Consider the following 19,029-nt stretch of genomic DNA (forward strand, 5'->3'; position numbering starts at 1 on the left):
GAAGTACTTCCCGTCCACTTCCAGGTTTGTTGCTGAGCACATGGAGGGTCCCCCCCCAACACTGCTGTGAAACGCACCATGCACCCCAGCTGTGCTGGTACCTCAAGGTATGTAGAAAAAACATTTAAAGCTGTGTCTATGTCCGAATCGCTGATTCTCTGAACCAGCATCAAATCTTCAGATTTGGCCAAATTGAATAAGGGACGGTGATCTGAATTAATTAATGGAATCACTGTCCCTGATTCAAGCCGAACTGAATAGGGCCCATTTTGCACACCCCTAAAAGATACATTGAAGGGTAGGGCTAAGATTCAGAGAGACCTAAACAAATTGGAGGAGTGGACCAAAAGAAACCTCATGAGGTTCAATGAGGATGAGTGCAAAATCCTGCACTTATGATGGAACAATTCACTGCACTAATACAGGCTGAGGACTGGCCAGCTAAACAGCAGCACTGCAGAAAAGGACCTGGGAGTTACAGTAGGAAATAAGCGGAATATGAGACAACAACATGCTCTTGTTAAGAAGGCTAGCAGCATACTGGGCTGCATTAGCAGGATTGCAGCAGAGGGGAAGGGGCAGGGGCCAGAAGCCCCAGTGGCTGGGATGTGCCCAGAATGGGAAACAGGAACGGAAGCGGGATTCTTGCCTTTAGGTTCTCCCCTGGCTGCCCCCACTGTCACTGTGGGAAGAGACAGAGCAGCTGGGAATGATGCCTCCTGGGATGCTGGAGGACCATTTCCAACTAGTTTTGGGCCTATGGAGCAGTCACGCATGACTGCAACATGAGCTGTCCAAACCCAGTTAGAGATAATCCTTTATGGAAGAGGATTATCTCCAAACTGCTCAGAGGGCCCTTAGCACATATTTCCTTGGCCTAATACATGGTCACTCCTATTTTAAAGGCCCTTAACACGCATTTAAGTTACTGTGTAACAACACCCTAATGTAAATTGAAAAAGATAAAACACTTCCTGAAGTTTTACTATCTCACATCTTAAAAATATGGTGTTTCCTAAGAAAAGAAAAAAAAAAAAAATCACACAAAACAAAGATCTCCTAAACACAAGCAAAGCTGTAACAGGCCTCAGAAACCAGTTCTGCAGCACAAACTGAATTGCTGTTCCTTGCTAGAAGACTTTCTGGCCCACACAGAACATGCTTCAACAGGGCCATCAAGTTACAGGCCTGATAGATCATGGCAGGAATATGTGAAAGCAGCTAGCGATTCAGTCTCTTTCTTCTTAAAAACAACAAAACAAAACAAAAAACAACAACAGGTGAACTTTCCAAGATTCACAGTCTTTTCCAGGTACAGACAAAACTTTCTAAAACTGAAATCTGAGAAATGTCTTACCAAGGTGTACATACAGGAATGGCAAGCGTGTTGGCAAGATGACTGGATTGGTTCAGAAATTTAAGGATGTCCTTGGAACATACACTATACTTTTCATATTTGAACTTAGCTGAACCTGTCACTAAAACCTGAAGTTTACTTTCCATACAAGCTAATAATTGCTACCAGGAATATTACATTACCCATAGAACTCTTAGAAACTGAGTGGTTCAAAAGAGTAATAATCAGTTTTGTCACAGTTATATTAATCTGTAAAAACACAGAAAACTGCTTTGCCTTTTGTGTTGGGAAAATAAAGGATTTACTCAGTTGCACTGCAACACTGATTTTAAAGCATTTTATACGGAGCCAGACTTTAAAAAAAGAGGGGTTTTTTTTTGGTTTTTTTTACACACATGGTTTGGCTTGTACCTGATTTAAAACTTTTTGCAGATATGGTGTTCCCATCCGATCTGCCATATGCCGATAGGCTGGATGGGAAAGGAAGAATTTCCTTTCTGCCAGCAGAGCTGCTTTAATATCCTTCTTGCCATCAATGTCTTTCTGACTTCGGTTTACAACTCCAATATACCCTAAAACAAAATAAATCCTATCGCATAAGTCAATGCAGTTATTCATCATAGTACAGTGCATAGAAAATTTATTCAGGCTGGCTTAGTTCACACAAAAATATTCAAATTCAAACATTCTGGGTATTGCTTTAAATAGTGTGAAGAGGGTTATAGGCTCTAAAGAGTTCAGACTCAATACAAGCAAGTACATCTCCATGGAAGTCAATGACTTAACTTCTGTAATATCTAAAATTGTGGTGTAAATTTTAAATGAGGTATAAGTTGGGGAGAGACCATGTTGAAATGGAAAAACACTGAGGCAACAAACAAAATAAAATAGAGAACCCTGGTCCTAAGCTTTCCTGTCATCTAGTCTGATATCATTGTAGCTGAAATGCTTTCTGTGTAGGGGTATTGACATAAGAATCTACTCAGTGAGACTGTATTGTTCTAATCCAAAATGACTTTGAAATCTAGCAGTGGAAATGAATATGTCTATGGTTCCAGAAATAATCATAGACAAAGCTTCTGAAAGGAAGCAGAGCTTAGCCTATAGAGGCGGTATCAGCATTCCAGTGGTTGCTTCCAAAGTCCATCAGGACAAGACAGACTCCTCTGTTGTGAGGATCAACAGATTGTCATGGGAAAAAGGCGTTTACAGGTAACCAAAATTCATACTTCCCATTAAAAACCACTGGCCCAGCCTGTTTTCTGATAAACATTCCAACAAGGGAAAAATAAGTACAGCCTCCTGTTACATTTGCTGTTTCACAATTTAGTGCAATGGTAAAAGCAATGAACTCAGGTTCCCCATAACCTTTGCCTCAGCTCCAGAACACAGCACTACGTTAAAATTAAGCTACCTTCTGGGTTGCTAAATACCTGTTTTCTCATCACCACTTTGCTACAGAAGCAATGGGCATATGGATTTGAATGCCTACCTCTACGAAGAGGGAGTAATTTGTTCTCCAAAATTTCTCTGGCATCTGTTCCTTCATCCATCAGATCCAATTTTGTGATGACACCAATGGTTCTAAGTCCTGCACCATCAGGAAAATAATAAGAAAATATCACTTAAAACTAAAGAAAACCAACACTTCATTGACCTGTGATGACTTTACTTAGATAAAGAAAAAAAAGTATTTTCTCACCAGTCTTATAGCTCTACTCAGGGAATTTTGTACAGGAGAGATGCATTGAAGTTATTGGTAATTTATTTATTTATTTATTATTAAAAACTTCTGAAACATTTCAGAACTAGGGGGAGTGCAAGAACAGATGATAAATTCTGTGTACATCCATCATCTATAAGCAAAGGATCAGCACAACAAAGATTATGGATGTCTATTTATTTCTTTGATTTATATGCCACCCTTCCCAACAAAGGGTCAGAGTGGCTTACAATAAGAGTGCAGAACTTATAAAACAGGAAAACAAAGCAACTAAAAAATCAAGTACAGTATCAACATAAAATGGAAATCCCAGGCTAGCTTCACTTGCTAAACTCCTACCTAAACAGAAAAGTTTTAAAGTGCTTCTGAAAGATGTCCAGACACAGTGTTTGGAGAACGTGAAGGTGGAAGGAATTCCAGAGCTGAGGAACAACCGCTGAAAACAGCCTCCTACACATTGTCAAGTGGACTTGGTCCTATCAACCACATATGAAGTAATTTAAGCCATGCTAAACAAAGACAAGAAGTTTGCTTGTTAGAGGCTGTAGTGCTATCACTGGTGGCTAGTATTGCAGCCCTCACTTCTGGCAACACATCCCTTTTGGTTTGCTACTATCCCATCAAACTCTTCCTGAAGCCTACCTCTGACCTGTTATTCTTTCAAACTTGTATTTTTTACTCAAGATATTGTAATAGACTATCCTTCCAGAACTAAGATAGACTCAAGATGACTTGAGTTCATCACTATGACTGCTCAGAGAAAGAGGAAATGCTTGTGGTAATTCACAAAGTTCACACCTCTTAAGAGTTTTGCATTTTAATCCCCCACATGGCAGGGGACTGGTGTTATTATGTTGCCAACCTAAACTCCTCTTGTTGTGTGCATTACCTCAATGAGCTAGGCACTCCCAGAAAACAATCACTTTATAACATTTATAGTATAGAAGTACCTAAAGGCTACCATCAGCATGAAGGTCCCACGATGCTCAGTACTGTTCCTAGGGATGCATAACCCTTTCCACAATGAGGTATATTTTATGCAATTGCCATAAGTTGGTAAATTTTAAACTACATTTATAATATCTTTTGAATTCTCCTGCATGATCAGAAATTCTGTATTTTTATGTCAAAATTTAAGATGTTCAGAATCAATGTTGTGTTCTTGTACTGTTAAATGCATTGTTTACCTCAGCACATTATAATGTGTTTTTACTAACAATATTTTTAGGACAGGAAAGGTGTACATTCTCTGACACTTACCTTGGGGGTCTACTTCTTTAGCTAACTTCAATGCATCCGAGTTGGCAAGATCAGTGTTGGCTGGAGTCACAGCCAGGATCAGACAGTTTTCTCGAGAGATGAATTGCATAATCATCTCTCTTATCTGTTGTTCAATATCTGGAGGTTGATCCCCTACTGGCACTTTAGTGATTCCAGGCAAATCAATAAGGGTCAAGCTTAACACTGAAAAGACACAAGACCACAAGCCTTACTAACAATATTGCACACCTAGGTCCCTGCTAATATTCAAATTAAAGCTGGATAGAAACCAGCTATAGAGTTGTTACAATATTCAAGCACTAACTTTGTAGCTGGTTGGTTCTTTTTATAGTTGAATAGTCATTTTTGTCATAGATAATTACTTTGCATGTGTGACTGGTATAAATTTATTGCATGATTAACCAGTTAATTGTGTAGTATATGTAACATGAAGCAGGGGACGAGTACAAACGAATCAAAAGTCTGAAGTCCTAGTGAATACTGACACATCAATTTATATACCTTACTTCAGAAGTACAGAGAATCTTATATAACTAGCTTTAAAAAGGTACGCAATATTTGTAACACAATGGCAACAAACAATTCAAATCAGGACTTAACTTACAAAATTGCAATTATCAACAGCAGCACCTTTTCAACTGGTGTCTCACTTTTAAGAATATAATTAGATACTAAAGGTAGAATTTGTGAAAAAAGGACCATGCATATGCTGGCCATCCCAAAGTTATCCAACAAACAAGTTTTACTTGCTCTACGTTACAGGCCAATAGCAATACAGGTAATAATTTAATGAGATGGGCAACCAGGGCACAAACCATTGTCACCCTCTTAGAAGGGAAACAAGAATTGCAGCTGCTGTCACTCTTGGCCCAGTCTCTGATGCTGCTGTAGCCAGCCCAACCCCTGCTAACATGATGGGTACAGAAAATAAGACAGCTTCAGTGGCACAATGCTCTGCCCAGTCTAATTAGCCCTGCTAAGATGCAATATATTTTATTCCACACACAATACCACACAACTATAGTTATACTACTCCTGGAACCCAAGGTAACTTGGGAATCTTTGACTGACCCTGCAGTTTGCCGTGTAAAAATCCACTAAGGGACTAGACTGCCTCTCTTAGGAAAAGGTCATTCTAGGACTTGAGAGGCTGAATTGATTTCATCACCCAATGAAGGCTTTACTTAGCTGCTGAATCTGGATCCACACAGTGGTCCGTATGGAACGTGGAACCTAAGAAACAGGTGATAGCTTTGAATAGCTTACCAATGGAAGCTTCTTCAGACCTGGCCCCAGAGGAGACCACTGTTCCACTATAAAGGTTCTTCAGTTTTCTAGAACTTTAGAAACCAGCTGAACAGTAAATGGGATTGTGCACAGGATCCAACAAAAGTGAAAACAAACTGGAAACTTCCTCCCCTCAGGAAGCACAAGTACCAAGGTAATAACTACAGGCAAGAAGGTGTAATAGGATCAGAGCAAAGTAGTGCTGGAAAGGACCTCACAAGGTCATCTAGTCCAGCGCCCTGGTCAAGGCAGGATCATTCTCAACTAAACCATCCCAGCCAAGGGTCTGTCTAACCTGCTCTTGAAAGTTTCCAAGGATGGAGTTTTGAAAAGTTCTTTAGCCAGCCTGATGCAATGCTTGACCACCCTTATAGGTCAAGAACTTCCTCCTAAACTCCAACCCAAATTGCCCCTGCTGAAGCTTGAGGCTATTACTCCTAGTTCAGTTCTGTACAGTCACAGAGAAAAGCCCATCTCCATCCTCACTGTAATGCCCTTCAGGTATTTGAAGACTGCTATCAAATCCCCTCTTCTCCTAACTAAACACCCCTAGTTCTTTCAGCCTTTCTTAAGTCAGGCTTCCAAGACCTCTAATCATTTTTGCTGCTCTTTGCAGAACTCTTCCCAAACTGTCCACATCCGTCTTGAAATGTGGGTCCCAAAACTGGACACAATACTCCAGGTGAGGTCTCACCACTGCTAAATACCATGGAAGAACCATTTCCCTTGATTTGCAAGCGACACTCTTGGACACTTCTTGGCCATTTGAGCCACTTTCATTATAGCTACCCATTTTAGAAGCAGAAGTAGAGATGATGCAACTGAGAAGCAGTACAACTGCGAAGCAGATGACTGCATATAGACATGAACCAGTTTATTATGAATTATGTCTTGGAAGGTAGCTGCTCACATTTTCTTGGATCATTCTCAAAGCACGGCATATGTGAGCTCTGCTAGGCAGCACTGCTGGAGGTGAAGACAACTTTGAGACAATCAAAGCTTTCAGACATCCAGGCTTTGATCTCAGCCAACTTGAACAGAAGAGTAAATACCTTAAAGCAGGCCAATAGTTGGGCCATTCAGTCCCCAGCAGATTCTTTTAAGACATTACTGAAATGAAGTCCAACCAAATCAGCATGGCATTTTCAGGAACTAAAATTCTGTCATGAGAATCAATTTGACCATTCACAATTACAGGAAATTCTCCAAAGTCGAAGTAAGAAAAATTTTTAAAAAGGGGAAGATAGATATTTTCATTACGCTATCATAGGATCAACTTTGCAACTGAACACCCACCTTGCTTGTGGGAGCCAAAAAAGGGTGGTTAGTGAGTTGGAGTGACAGGGTATTCTTCTTATACAGCCTCCTGAGCAGGAAAAAAAGGATTCCCAGAAGGAGGAGACCACATAGATTAAACTAAATCATTTGATTTAGGCAATAGCTGCTGTACTCAAAGGACTGCACCACAGCAGGTGACGGGAAACACACACACACACACACCTCAGCCCTTCTATTGCTCAAATTATTCTGAACATCCAAGAGAATCCTCTCCACTGATGAGCTATAAGGCAAAGCATGATATCCCACTCCCGCTCAGCTCTTAATATCTGTGCAGGTCTGTACAATACTGAAGCATTTGAGTACAGAACGTTCCCACTTGGAAGACTAAAGCTGTCAGTCAGGTACATCGTCATCCCTGCTTCTTTCCCTACTTATTTAAGCTCTTTTAGTTCTTGATCAAGACATCAGTTTAGACAGAAAGAAAAAAGGCCTTGGCAAAAAAAAATAAAAAAATACAGAGATATTTTTTCAAGAAAAGGCAGCAACCTGTTGGAAAGCCTTCTTGGAGGAAGTTACAAAGCAAAATGTTTTTTCTAGACTAGCTACTACCTGTCCGCTTGACAGATGAGGCAAAAGAAAGCGTTATGGTCTATGCCAGGGGTCAGCAATGTTTAAGAATAGCAGGTTGCTGTTTGCAACCCAGCTTCCCCTGATGGACAACAATCCCCTACACAGAGCCCCAGCACTCCTTGCTCTGTGCCAAGGACTGCTCTTGCATCCCCTTACAGCAGCCTTTTCTTATCATCACCACCGGTGATAGGTAAAACCCAAATTCAGTAGTGAGACTAAGCACAGATTGTAGTAGTAAGGCATCTCTGAAAGAATGCAGCTTGATATACCATACCTTAATATATTTTAAAATTGGTTTTCAGTGATTATATCCACTGTAAAAAACAGGGACCTACAATAGGCCAGTTTCACGGTGCAGAGAGGTTTCAATGTTAAAGAAAAGAGAAGGATTTAAATATGTACAAGGCCTTTTCAGAACATATACAAATTACACACTCAGAACCTTTACTTGAAGCCAATTTTATGAACTGTATCTTTCTGGAAGTTTACTTGGTCAAACGATGAGAGAACACACACACACACACACACACACACACACACACGATTATATATAAATGTTAAACTACTGAATATAGGGTAGAATGGCTTTACTTACCATGTGGTGAATATACTCTTAAATTAATAGGTATTGAAGAAATGCCTTTATTCATTCCTGTTACTCTGTCTGTTTCAGCTTCAATTTCTTGACGAACTTCATCAAAATCTGTAAACTTCCTCCCTTTGCAGTGTAGAAACTCAGCATATTCTGTAACAAGCATATGTGTTTTACTTAAGGTTTTTAAGATTACAAGACAAATGTTTTATAATCTTTAGATAATAATGCCAAAAATGCATGCTGAACTCATTGAGGAGTTCCGAAGTGTTGTGAATATGAATGCATGTTCTAAACAGCACTGCTACAGATGAAAGACAGCCCAGAATGAAAAGGGTTGGGTTAAAAAGGGGGATTACTGGATATAATTATTGTTTTTATTTTTTACAGCCCATCCTCTGAAGCAACATAAGGGGTTCAAATAAATAAAATGTAGATTAACAGACTAAGAAACAGATCTGATTCCATTTACCTGCAGTGTATCACTGAACCTGGGAAAAAGAATACAAGTTGCGTGCCCTGAGAAATATCTTTTTTTCCTGAAATGTTAAGGCTCCATGTTACTCTGTATTTAACAGAGAATCCCTGTACATTTCTAAATGAACCTAAACATTCGTTTTTAAGTACAGAGACCCTCATTTTCCCTGGAGAATCCATATGAAATCCCAGCAGTATAAATTAAAAGTGTTAGAGATTTCCCAAACTCCTTTTGATGATTCTGCATGGGGGAAAAAAAAATAATTTATAATATATGCATTCCACCAGTCACCATACAACTTATCCTCCTGCCCATGTAGAATATCTGTCATGAATTTCCCTGCTTTGAAGAATGGTTGATATATTCTCATTTTTTGTTTTATTTCTTCCTAACATTGATTAATCTTCTTATAAACTTGCAGCCAAGTCCTGAAGCGTACGGTCACGCTCCTTTGTATTTTTTCTATCTTGTCAGCTTGTGTACCAGAAACATGATTCATCACCCTAGAATTGAAGGTTCTTCTTCCACACGAAGGAGAAACAGTGCATAAAGTCAACTCCACTAGTAAAGAGGCAATTAGAATGGCATGGTATATAATTAATAATCATTAATGCAATTCCTGATGATGATCTCTGATCCAAATGAATTGTGGTTTTAAATAAATAAATAAATAAATAGAGGAAATGGAGTAAATGGGGGTGGAATCTAGGAATTTAATTCTTTGCATTTCAATCAAATTTAGCAGTACCACACAGGACCATATATTTAACCATATTTTCACAGAGGAAGATATATTCGTGTAGATGAAAAAAACTTGCTCAGGACACAATAGCAGATGAGACTTGCAACAGCTGGATTGAGCTGTGATTAAGAAAGTGTAATGAGTATCAGTAGTTTCCTGAATCTTCCATAAGCCATTTTCTTACTGGGAAGTGATATTGTCTCAATTGTACAAAGAAATGAAACTAAAACATAAAATGTGTCCATCAAGGGTGATAGCTAAATAGGCTGAAAGCAAAAAGGGAAAATGTTCTTCTCTTTAAAATGCTGCAGTCCTTCTGGTTTCAAAAGTACAGGTTAGGGGAAATCCAAAAATAATATCAATGCCTTCTTTGAAGCATATGAAAAATTAGGCAATGTATTTCAACAGATGTTCTATAAAATATTGGTAAAACCTTCTGGGTTACCTCTGACAATTTACAAACTCTAATGTAACTTTTGTGATTTTTTTTTTTTTAGAAAAGACTGTACAAGAATATTTAGTAGGGGTTTTTACACATGCAATATATTAAATTACTTCCAACAAGAAGGTATGTCTGAATTTTGTCACATATATACATGATCCACAATATTAAGTAATTAGTAACCCAGTAGGCCTGCCACATTTAGAAAGATTAAGCTTGTAAAACATCTGATCACAGAAAATGGAAGACTGCTGTCAAAATAAAAATATGCTGACAGCTTGGTCCTCATTCTGATAGAATTCTACAAAAGGAACTCCTTCTGTAAAGAAAACTGCATTCTTATCTACAGTTTTCATAAGATGGCTCATCAGATATTCCAAGAGAATACTGCAAAACAGAAACAGTTAGCATTTAGTGTATGGTCTGCTTACTCCATGGTGTGACTGATACAGCTGATGTTAAAAGAAGCTTCTCTTTGTTCCACTTGACTTTTAGTAAAAGAAAGAGACCCTGCCTGTTAATGTCAGGAATAACTATCATGCAACTTGAACGAAAGACTGTACTTAACCAGGTAAGTAACCATCAACAAGAAAATAGATCCAGTAATATTTGTGATCACTCCAATTCCAAAGACTTAGGCTGAAATAAAATGCAGACCCTATGAAGTGTTATGCACCAAGTAAGTCTGCAGAATAAAAATTAAATTAAACAAGTGGGGCTTTGTTTTATCCCCTGCAGTCTTTGGACTGCCTTTGATACTGCAACCAACAGCTTAATTCTGCTAGTATCACCATAAAAACAGGTTTGAACATAATCCCCTGAGGTACCTTCCAACCCTAATTTTCCATGATTAATAAGCTTTCATGCCATAACAAGAAATATTAATGGTTACGTTTTCCTTAATTTTTTTGTTCAAATTGCCCCACAGAAATTAGTCAGCAAGTAGAGATGACCAATTTTTAAAAATTGGAGTAAATATAGGTCAAAGATGAAAGAGCCCTCTACCTCAGTCTCCCTTGCATGTGGCTCCCTTCCTGTTCCAGGCAGACATATTGGATACTGATCTGATAATATGTAATTGTTTTAGATTGACTCTTCTTAATGCCTAATTTTCAGGTGTCTCTCTCTTCTTTAAACACAAGGCATGTTAAGAAGAGAATACTTTCCAAGAGAGTGAAAGAAGAGCAAATATATAAAACCTTTTTTCCCCACCAGAATCCAAACAGAAAGCTACCTAATTATTTCAAAAAACACCTATTTAAAAAGCCAACGCTGCATTTTAAAAATAATGGAAGGCTCACAAACAAAATAATTCCAGCACATTTAATTCTGTGCTATAATGCAGTGGCTCTCAACCTTTTGCACCTCACATCCCACCAACCATTTTATCAAAAACCTCTGGTCCCACCATGATAAAAACAAAACCCCACTTTTTCCGAGAAGTGTATTCCCATGGAATCTCAAGCGTGCAGGCCCCCTACCTTTCTCAGGAATGCCACTTTATTCAGATAAGTCCCACCTACACAACCTTTGCATCCCACTAGTTGAGAAACACTGCTATAATGTACAACTACAAAAGGTGTGATAACAGGCTGCTTCAATTTTGATGACAGCAGACGAGTCCTACAAACTGGCTGGATGGAATAACACGTTTCCAGATAGTTCCTTTTATTTTAGCTCTTATTTCTCCCCACATCATCTAGCTTATTAAATGGGGCTCGCCAATTATACTATTAAACATTAACCATGATTTATGTTTTCAAAGGACTATCAAACTACCTTTCTCAATTATAAACTGATCTCACAGATAGTAACTGCTATGTTAGTTATGTCTAAAGTAAAGCAGGAACCTTTTCCAACTTGTGAATATTTCAGGAGTCCAGAATTATTCAACATTGTAAACTGGGACAAAATCTGATGCCTTTTGAAGGTTTTTGACAAAAAATAAAAAAAAGGCGACATGCATATCCCAAAATAGCAGCTAGTGGCAAAATTCACTTAAAATGGGGGAAACCGGGTTCAAGTCTGGATGATCTGGAGAAAGGACCTGAACTGAGATTCCCTATATTCCAGATAAGCGATCTGACCACCAGGGAGTCTAGAATTCTGGTGATGCAGATCAGTATGTCTGTCACTTTGATCAAGCCCAGTGTGAATCCACTTCAAGTCTGAGTTTTGCAGCAATAACAACAAAACAGCCCGCACCTCACCTGAAAAAATCCCCCACCTTTCCAGTTGCACTCACTAGAATTCACAAAGGTAACTGGGCTAAAAACTTCTAAAACCGAGGTTCCATCCATGTTGGAGCATGGGCGGCATTACTAGATCAGTGAAAAATTTCTAAAGATGCAATAGTGTCTACTCAAAATATATTACAAGCTCAAATGCAATATTTCCCCTGACCTTGCACAAAGGGTAGAAATCCTCAGGGTTCATGGTGTCTCATCATAAAATGATATCTTTGCAAGTAAAAAAAAACAAAACCCTGTCCCATTCTCATACGCAGAAGTTGTTTAAAGGAGACTTGTAACTGCTAGGCAGTAGCAGAAAAAAGTAAGGAGGAAAATGACATGAATGCAAAAAAGGCAGGCTTTTAATTTAAGAGATCTCATCCACAGAGTGGGTCAAGGCCCTGGTAGCAGGTCAATAAATTTCCTGGGAAGCTCTGTTGTTCTGCCATGATTAATCAACCTAATGAAGTCAACCCCCAATGCCTGATTGAAAATTTTGCTTTCCTTTTTCATATGTTTGAGTAATTATCAGCCTTACTCCTTTTGACACTGCAACTTTAGATGCTCTTACCACAGACAGAGAAACCATCCAACTCTGTAATTGCCTCTGTCCTTGCTGTATATCAGTTTGGTCTTCTTACATCTAATGATTATTACTTTGGTTTATATTTAGGATAAGATAATTCTGGAAACAAATGAAGTCAGGATCTTGCATGACATGAATTGGTGACACTACTTTAGAAAGGAATTCTGCAGCCTAATAAAGAATCCAGTCTGTAAAGAACTAAAGAGTTATTTAATATGCTGTGGCCGTTTCTACAAGAGACATTTACTGCGCAGTAGACCGATTAGCTGCTTGATCAAAGTTGCGCATCTACACATCTGACCCTATTAGTCTGGAGTAAACTAATTAAAGCCGCAGCAGGATAGTATTTGTAAATACTACAAGTATTTCCAAGTATGTGCAGACCAGGGTTGGCAACATTTTTGGGCAGAGTGCCAAAAACACCCGCAGCCTTGACTTGTAAGATATTGGCATGCCAGGGGCAGATGGCAGAGAAGCTGCGAGGGGCCTAATCCTTATTGTGACAGTGCAACCCTGGCACCTTCCTCGCCGTCCGCCCCAAGGTGCATGTGCCGAACAAAATACCTTCATATGCCATGCCTTGGCACCTGTGCTAGGGATTGCCTACACCTAGTGTAGACACTGTCCTGGCTGGCTGGGGTACAAGGGTGCTTCAGTAAAGGGGCTGATTTTAAAGTAGAATCCTCCTTAGTCTAAGGATAGATGCGTACTACTTGAAACTTATATCCAGTCTGACAGATTTAATGATATAACCTCTCAAGTTTCAAACCACAAATTTGGATTTTTGCAGAAAATGAGCATCAGAAAAAATTCAAAGACAGTTACACTCCAATACAAACAAAGATATCTGGAACAAAGGAGACGCACAGTTCAAACTTAGCAAGAAACCTAGGACAGTGATTATACAATCCATGATTTATTTTGATGGCTACTAGAGCTAGAAAAAAGAAGTGAGGGAAGCCATACATCTGGTTTGAACATGGATACACACTTTGAGCAGAAGACACCAAGTTTCCTACTGCTGGTGGAATTAAAAAAAGAAAATGTTTGTCCCCAAATCAAGTTTGCCCTTGTTTGTGGCCTTCAGGGTGCACTGTTATTTCTCTCCACCACTTAACAGTGTCTGTCAATCATCACACCACTTCCTTGAGGACCTACTTATCCTTCAGCATTTATCAGATGGTATCACCAAAAAAGAAGTACAACACTCCCTTTCCTCACAGACGTTGCTTGCTGCCTTGGCGACACATTTCATAGACAGCCAATAGATACACCATGTGGAAGCTCATTGAGATAGACCTGGAACACATCTAAGTATGCAGAATCTGTCATAAGGAGGAGTTTTGCACCTTAACGTTCCCTGAAAGACAAATCATAGCATCAATGCTTTGCACATGTTGGGCATAATGCACTAGCTCATCCAAGAGCAGAAAATCCTTACTAAGAGAGAGCTTTTTAGCATCTCATATAAAGTCTTATAATTTAATTCTTAACTAATAACAAGGCTATGGAATATAACAACACACTACTTCAATTTTGTTAGCTCAAGCTAACCTATGCACCAAATTAACAAAATCTATTTAAAGTTTTAGTTCTGAGTAACTGGCATGGAATGTGTGTTTGTGTTTAGGTTAAGGGGAAAAGAGAGAGAAAAAAACCCACTGTGAATCCAGAAAATGAATCTTAAAATAATTTCAGAATTCAGAGTTAAAAAACTTGTTGAAAAAAAGTAAGGGAAATCCTATTTTGCCACCAGGTGGCAATAAAAGATGAGGATGTGTAGAACAAGTTTCACAACAAAAGCAACCTGAACTAAATTTAAATGATCTTCACCAGGAAGAGCATGAGCCTATTTTCAGAAAGTTCCTAGTGTTCTTTGACCTTTATGGTGATCTGCCTTCCATTTAGCGCTATAATTAACAGAACTGGAGCTAAACAAGAATATTACATGGGTGGATTTTTAATCACAAGTAATACAATATAATGTAGTTAGTTGAAATGCATGATCTGTGGCAAATAACCAATCATTTCCTTAGCATCTAATTTAAAAAAAACAACCTTTGAGTCTCTCCAGATTTGGCTCGAGGCCAATCTTTAAGTTGTTTAAAGCTGAAAAAGTATGTTTTAAGCCAAGTCAATTTGGCTTCCTAGGGTAAGAAAAGATGGAAATGAAACGCATGTATTTAAACAAGATCATCTATGACAACATCTTTATTTGAAGCCAGCAGGTTTTTTTAAATATACAAGAGAAACTTGTATACTTGCAAGAAGTAGCAAGTATTACCCCAGTTTTATAGACAAGAAAAATTATAGCCATAACTTGCCTAAAGTTACATCAAGAGAGTCTGTCAGAACCAACAATAAAACCTAAATCTCATGACATTTAATTTTGTGACTCAACCATCCTGCCTCCAATTATTCACCAGCAAATTTTAAAATATTGATCGCTTTCCATAAACTAGAGATGAACTAATACACTGGTCCATATCATCCTGGCACTGATAAAAGGAAAGTTGATATTATTGGCAATTGGTTTTTTTCACCAATGTGGCTGACAACGTGGTTGGGGCAGGGCAGGCAGCAGCAGCACTGGGAGTGGGGGTATGGCAAATTTTGGGGTGGCAGTAGCCCCCCCCCATAGCCCACCCCTCCTAGCACCACCGCCTGACCCAAGTGCAGTCCTGGCCCAGCCCCCACCAGAAAGAGGCCGGCACGGCCCCAAGTACACAGCCCACCCTCGCCCCACACAAATCTGGGAGGTTTATGCCCCCCATGCCTCCCCCAGGGGTGCACACAGAGGTAGGAGCCACTCCCCGCAACTCCCAAACAAGCCACCCATGGCTCCAACCCATGCTCTGCCCTGGTTGGGCAGGTCCTGCCCCTGTCCCAGCCCCACTCCCTCCTTCCCTTACCATCAGGGCCTCAGTCTGCCCTCCCACACCCTTGCCCCCAAACTTACTGGCCAGATACTGCTCTCCAAGCTGCCAGGCTGCATATTGGCAATTGAATCAGTATCAGCTAATATGGCTAGTTAATAATCGGCCACTGGTATTGGCCAAGGAAATGTTTCTTGGTGCACCCCTACCATAAACCAACATTTGATCTCATTCGTTTTTTTTCACCTGACACTTAGCATGAAAGGCCTTTCAAGTTGTAGAACTTATTAAAAATGTTTAATGTCATCTTTATTCTATATTCATATTGATACAGGACCTCAGTATTTATTCAGAAAATTTAGCCTAAATAGAAGCAACAGAAAGCACAGGGGACAGAAGATGGGAAGTAGAGAGGCTGGATAACAGACACTGAGACATGGTTAAGACAGACACTGGCAGGTCAACAGATAAAATAAGATGAAAAACACAGAAGTGAAACCAGATGGCACTGTTACAGAATATAATTGAGTAAAGCTGGGCAAATTTAATAATAATACCAACAATAACAACAACAACAATAATCCAATAAAATATATGCTAGTGAACTATTAACTAATATAACACAAATATAATTCAAGGGGGAGCCTTGAAACCCCAGTTGGTGTTGCTGCTTCTCTAGCTAGAGCAATAGGGGCAGTGGCAGCTGGGTGAGAGCATAGGGGCTGCATGTTAATCTCTCAAGGGCCACATATAACCCTTAGGCCACCAGTTGAACACCCATAGTGTATTGCACTGTGGGGATGGAGTCTTCTTTCTCCCAGACTGGCAAGATGACCAGACTTCAGAACAAAGCTCCTCTTTACTCAGGAAAAATGAAGATCAAATTCTTCCCACTGACATGCCCTTGGTGGTTAAGATATGCCCCTTTGCTCTGTTGTCTGCCCTGGGAATCATGAGGTTCTGCATCTAAAGAGCTTTCAAAAGCTAAGAGGACCATCCTTCACACAGCTGAGTTGTAGAACTTGGTGTGAATGACACTATCTAAAAAACCCCATTGCTCACTATATCAATCCGCATTCTGAACTACCTTGAAAACTGCCAACTGTGATCATCATAAATCATCCAAAGTATTAGAAAGAGCAAACACACAACGCCTCCTAGATGGTGGACTACTGAATGATACTGAAAGCCAATGACTACTTCATATCTCTCCTCCATTCTCCTGTGGGCAAAAAAAGATTATATCCTCAGCTGTTGGGAACTGATGCAGAGCCAAAGAGGAAGAAATGGACAAACAAATGGGTGTACTGAGGAGAGAATGAAACAAACCATAAACCACTTCCCAAGCTAGTAGGCCCCAAAAAAAGGAGGTGATGACCCATACTGATAGGTGATTGCTTCAGATTAGGCATTAGGAAAAACTTCTTTATGGTTAGTGTGTCCAGAGTCTGAAGCAGACTCACCCCAGAGGTGATACAGTCACCTTCCCTGGGGATCTTCAAAAGACGACTGGATGCACACCTTGCTGGGATCATCTGACCCCAGTTGTCTTTCCTGCCTTAAGCAGGGGTGCTGGACCTGATGATCTCTGACATCCCTTCCAGCCCCTAACTTCTATCAATCTATCTAACATCCAGTCAAAAAAGACTTCCTTTCAGTACCAGAGAATACAACAGTGAGATATACAACTGTGAAGAAAATTAAAACAGTCCCAATGCCAAGCACTTTCCCCAAGGCACCTGACAGAAAGGTTCCCAAGGTCTCTGGCACCAGATACATTTCCAATTTCTAGAACTGCCTGATACCAAAGCTGTCCTGGTGCTGGGTCACTTAGGTCAGGCACACACATGGCACCATTTACTCCTCTATTTTCTAGGCTCTGAAGGACAGTCACAGTGACTAAGAGCAAATAATGTTCTCCAAAACAGATAAGACAGCAATAGACTGCTCTGTATCCAGGACAATTAGACAAAATTGTGCTCCTCACAAAGCGTGGGTAGAGTGGATATACAGTCCTAGTAGGTACTATTGTTCTGAAACATAAACCTTGTATACTGAAGGGCAGACATCACCTAGAGCAAACATCTATGCAGGCAGCAAAGAGAAAGCCTTTATTACAAACTACCAGAATAACTGCATGTACCACTAAACACTTGCATACGTTATCCTATTATGAAACTAAATTTAAATATTTGTTTTGGCTTTCCTGATAATTTGGGAAGAGATGCGACACAAAAGCAGGGTTTATTATAGCATGGTAATGTGCTAGTAAAATTCTGTTCTCCCTTTTCGTTAAGGATGAAGTAGGTATCTACTGCTACATAAAGAATACATTCCCTTAAACTCTACTTTTCACAGAACAAGGGCTTCATATTTATTCAGATAATTTTCCTTCTTCCAGGGCAACTTTTAAGCAATGTTTTTAAAATGTCATATTTCATCTCTCTTTGTTAGAAGACAGGCAACTTCACTTACAACATGAGCTGTTGACTTGGCTTAAAAGAAGCACAGTTGACCTTATCTGTATTCTTCCAAAGTAGTTCATAGTCTGTATATGCAATGAACAGGAACTACACTTGATCTGAGCCAAAAGGCACCCAATAAAGAGAGATATTCTAAAGTCTCAAGATATTTTCAAGATTAATGTTTTTGAGAGCAAATGTAATACAGAATATATTTATAAATACAGCCCTCTTTATTTGCATTCATATTTGTAAATTGATGGGCACCCCAACACAGGGTGAGATCCCATAAAAATCAGGATAGCCAATAACAATGGGAGCAGAGATCTTTTTTCAGAATACTGTAAGGTCACCCATAACATCCATATTTTTACTTCTCCTGACAAAATGCCACTAGATATTACTGACTTTATAGGACTAAGCAAAGAGAAACTGGCAGCTGCTTAAGGCTCTCTTGTCAGTTACAACGTTTAATGAAAGGCTTTTTATTCCTGTGTGACACTTTAAGACAATATGAGATTTATATAGATGTTGTAACAGCAGTGGAAGCAGGATGAATGTTTCACTAGAAATGTTACTAACTAATTTGTATTAATTATAAAAAAATAGAAAATCTGACTAAACAGCCAAACAAAATAACTAAGGATAGTCAGATGCTAATTTGTAAGATTTTTATTTTAAAGTACAAAAAAATTGCAGAACTGTGGAATCTCTTGGTTTATTGTTGAAGCTTTACTTTTTAAACTGCTTCTACTTTGCCTTGCAAGCTAAGAAACAACATCAGTCCACTGCTCCTCAAGTACCAAAATATTTTATGAGTTTGAGGGCCAAGATTCTTCTATTAACCAAATCCTTCTGTACCCTTCCATGTGACCCTACTCAGATCCTTTAGGCCAAGTCTGCCATTACTTTCAATGTGTACCATAGTTTCATAGTTTCTAGGGTCAGAAGGAACCTGAGCAGATCATTGAGTCCGACCCCCTGCCATGGCAGGAAAGAGTACTGGGGTCAAACAACCCCAGCAAGGTGTACATCTAGCCTCCTCTTAAAGACCCCCAGGA

General features: G+C 39.4%; 1 protein-coding gene across 13 annotated transcripts in view; it reads right to left on the reverse strand.

Annotated features, from left to right (window-relative positions):
• The window catches only part of DNM3 (dynamin 3), a 330,309-nt gene that overhangs the window by 246,389 nt on the left and 64,891 nt on the right, over positions 1–19,029 (reverse strand). For all 13 annotated transcript variants that reach the window (XR_002100165.1, XR_002100164.1, XM_019530783.1 and 10 more), the window contains exons 3-6: positions 8,155–8,304; positions 4,341–4,544; positions 2,850–2,948; positions 1,769–1,929 (exon numbers count right to left, since the gene is read on the reverse strand). Coding sequence is in view for 11 of the 13 variants with exons in the window: in XM_019530783.1 (XP_019386328.1) it covers positions 1,769–1,929; positions 2,850–2,948; positions 4,341–4,544; positions 8,155–8,304 (614 nt within the window). In the remaining 2 variants the exon portion in view is untranslated. The remainder of the gene's footprint in view (positions 1–1,768; positions 1,930–2,849; positions 2,949–4,340; positions 4,545–8,154; positions 8,305–19,029) is intronic.

The sequence above is a fragment of the Crocodylus porosus genome, unplaced genomic scaffold (genome assembly GCF_001723895.1).
Source record: "Crocodylus porosus isolate Cpor-Errol unplaced genomic scaffold, CroPor_comp1, whole genome shotgun sequence".
In the NCBI taxonomy this organism is placed as follows: Eukaryota; Metazoa; Chordata; order Crocodylia; family Crocodylidae; genus Crocodylus; species Crocodylus porosus.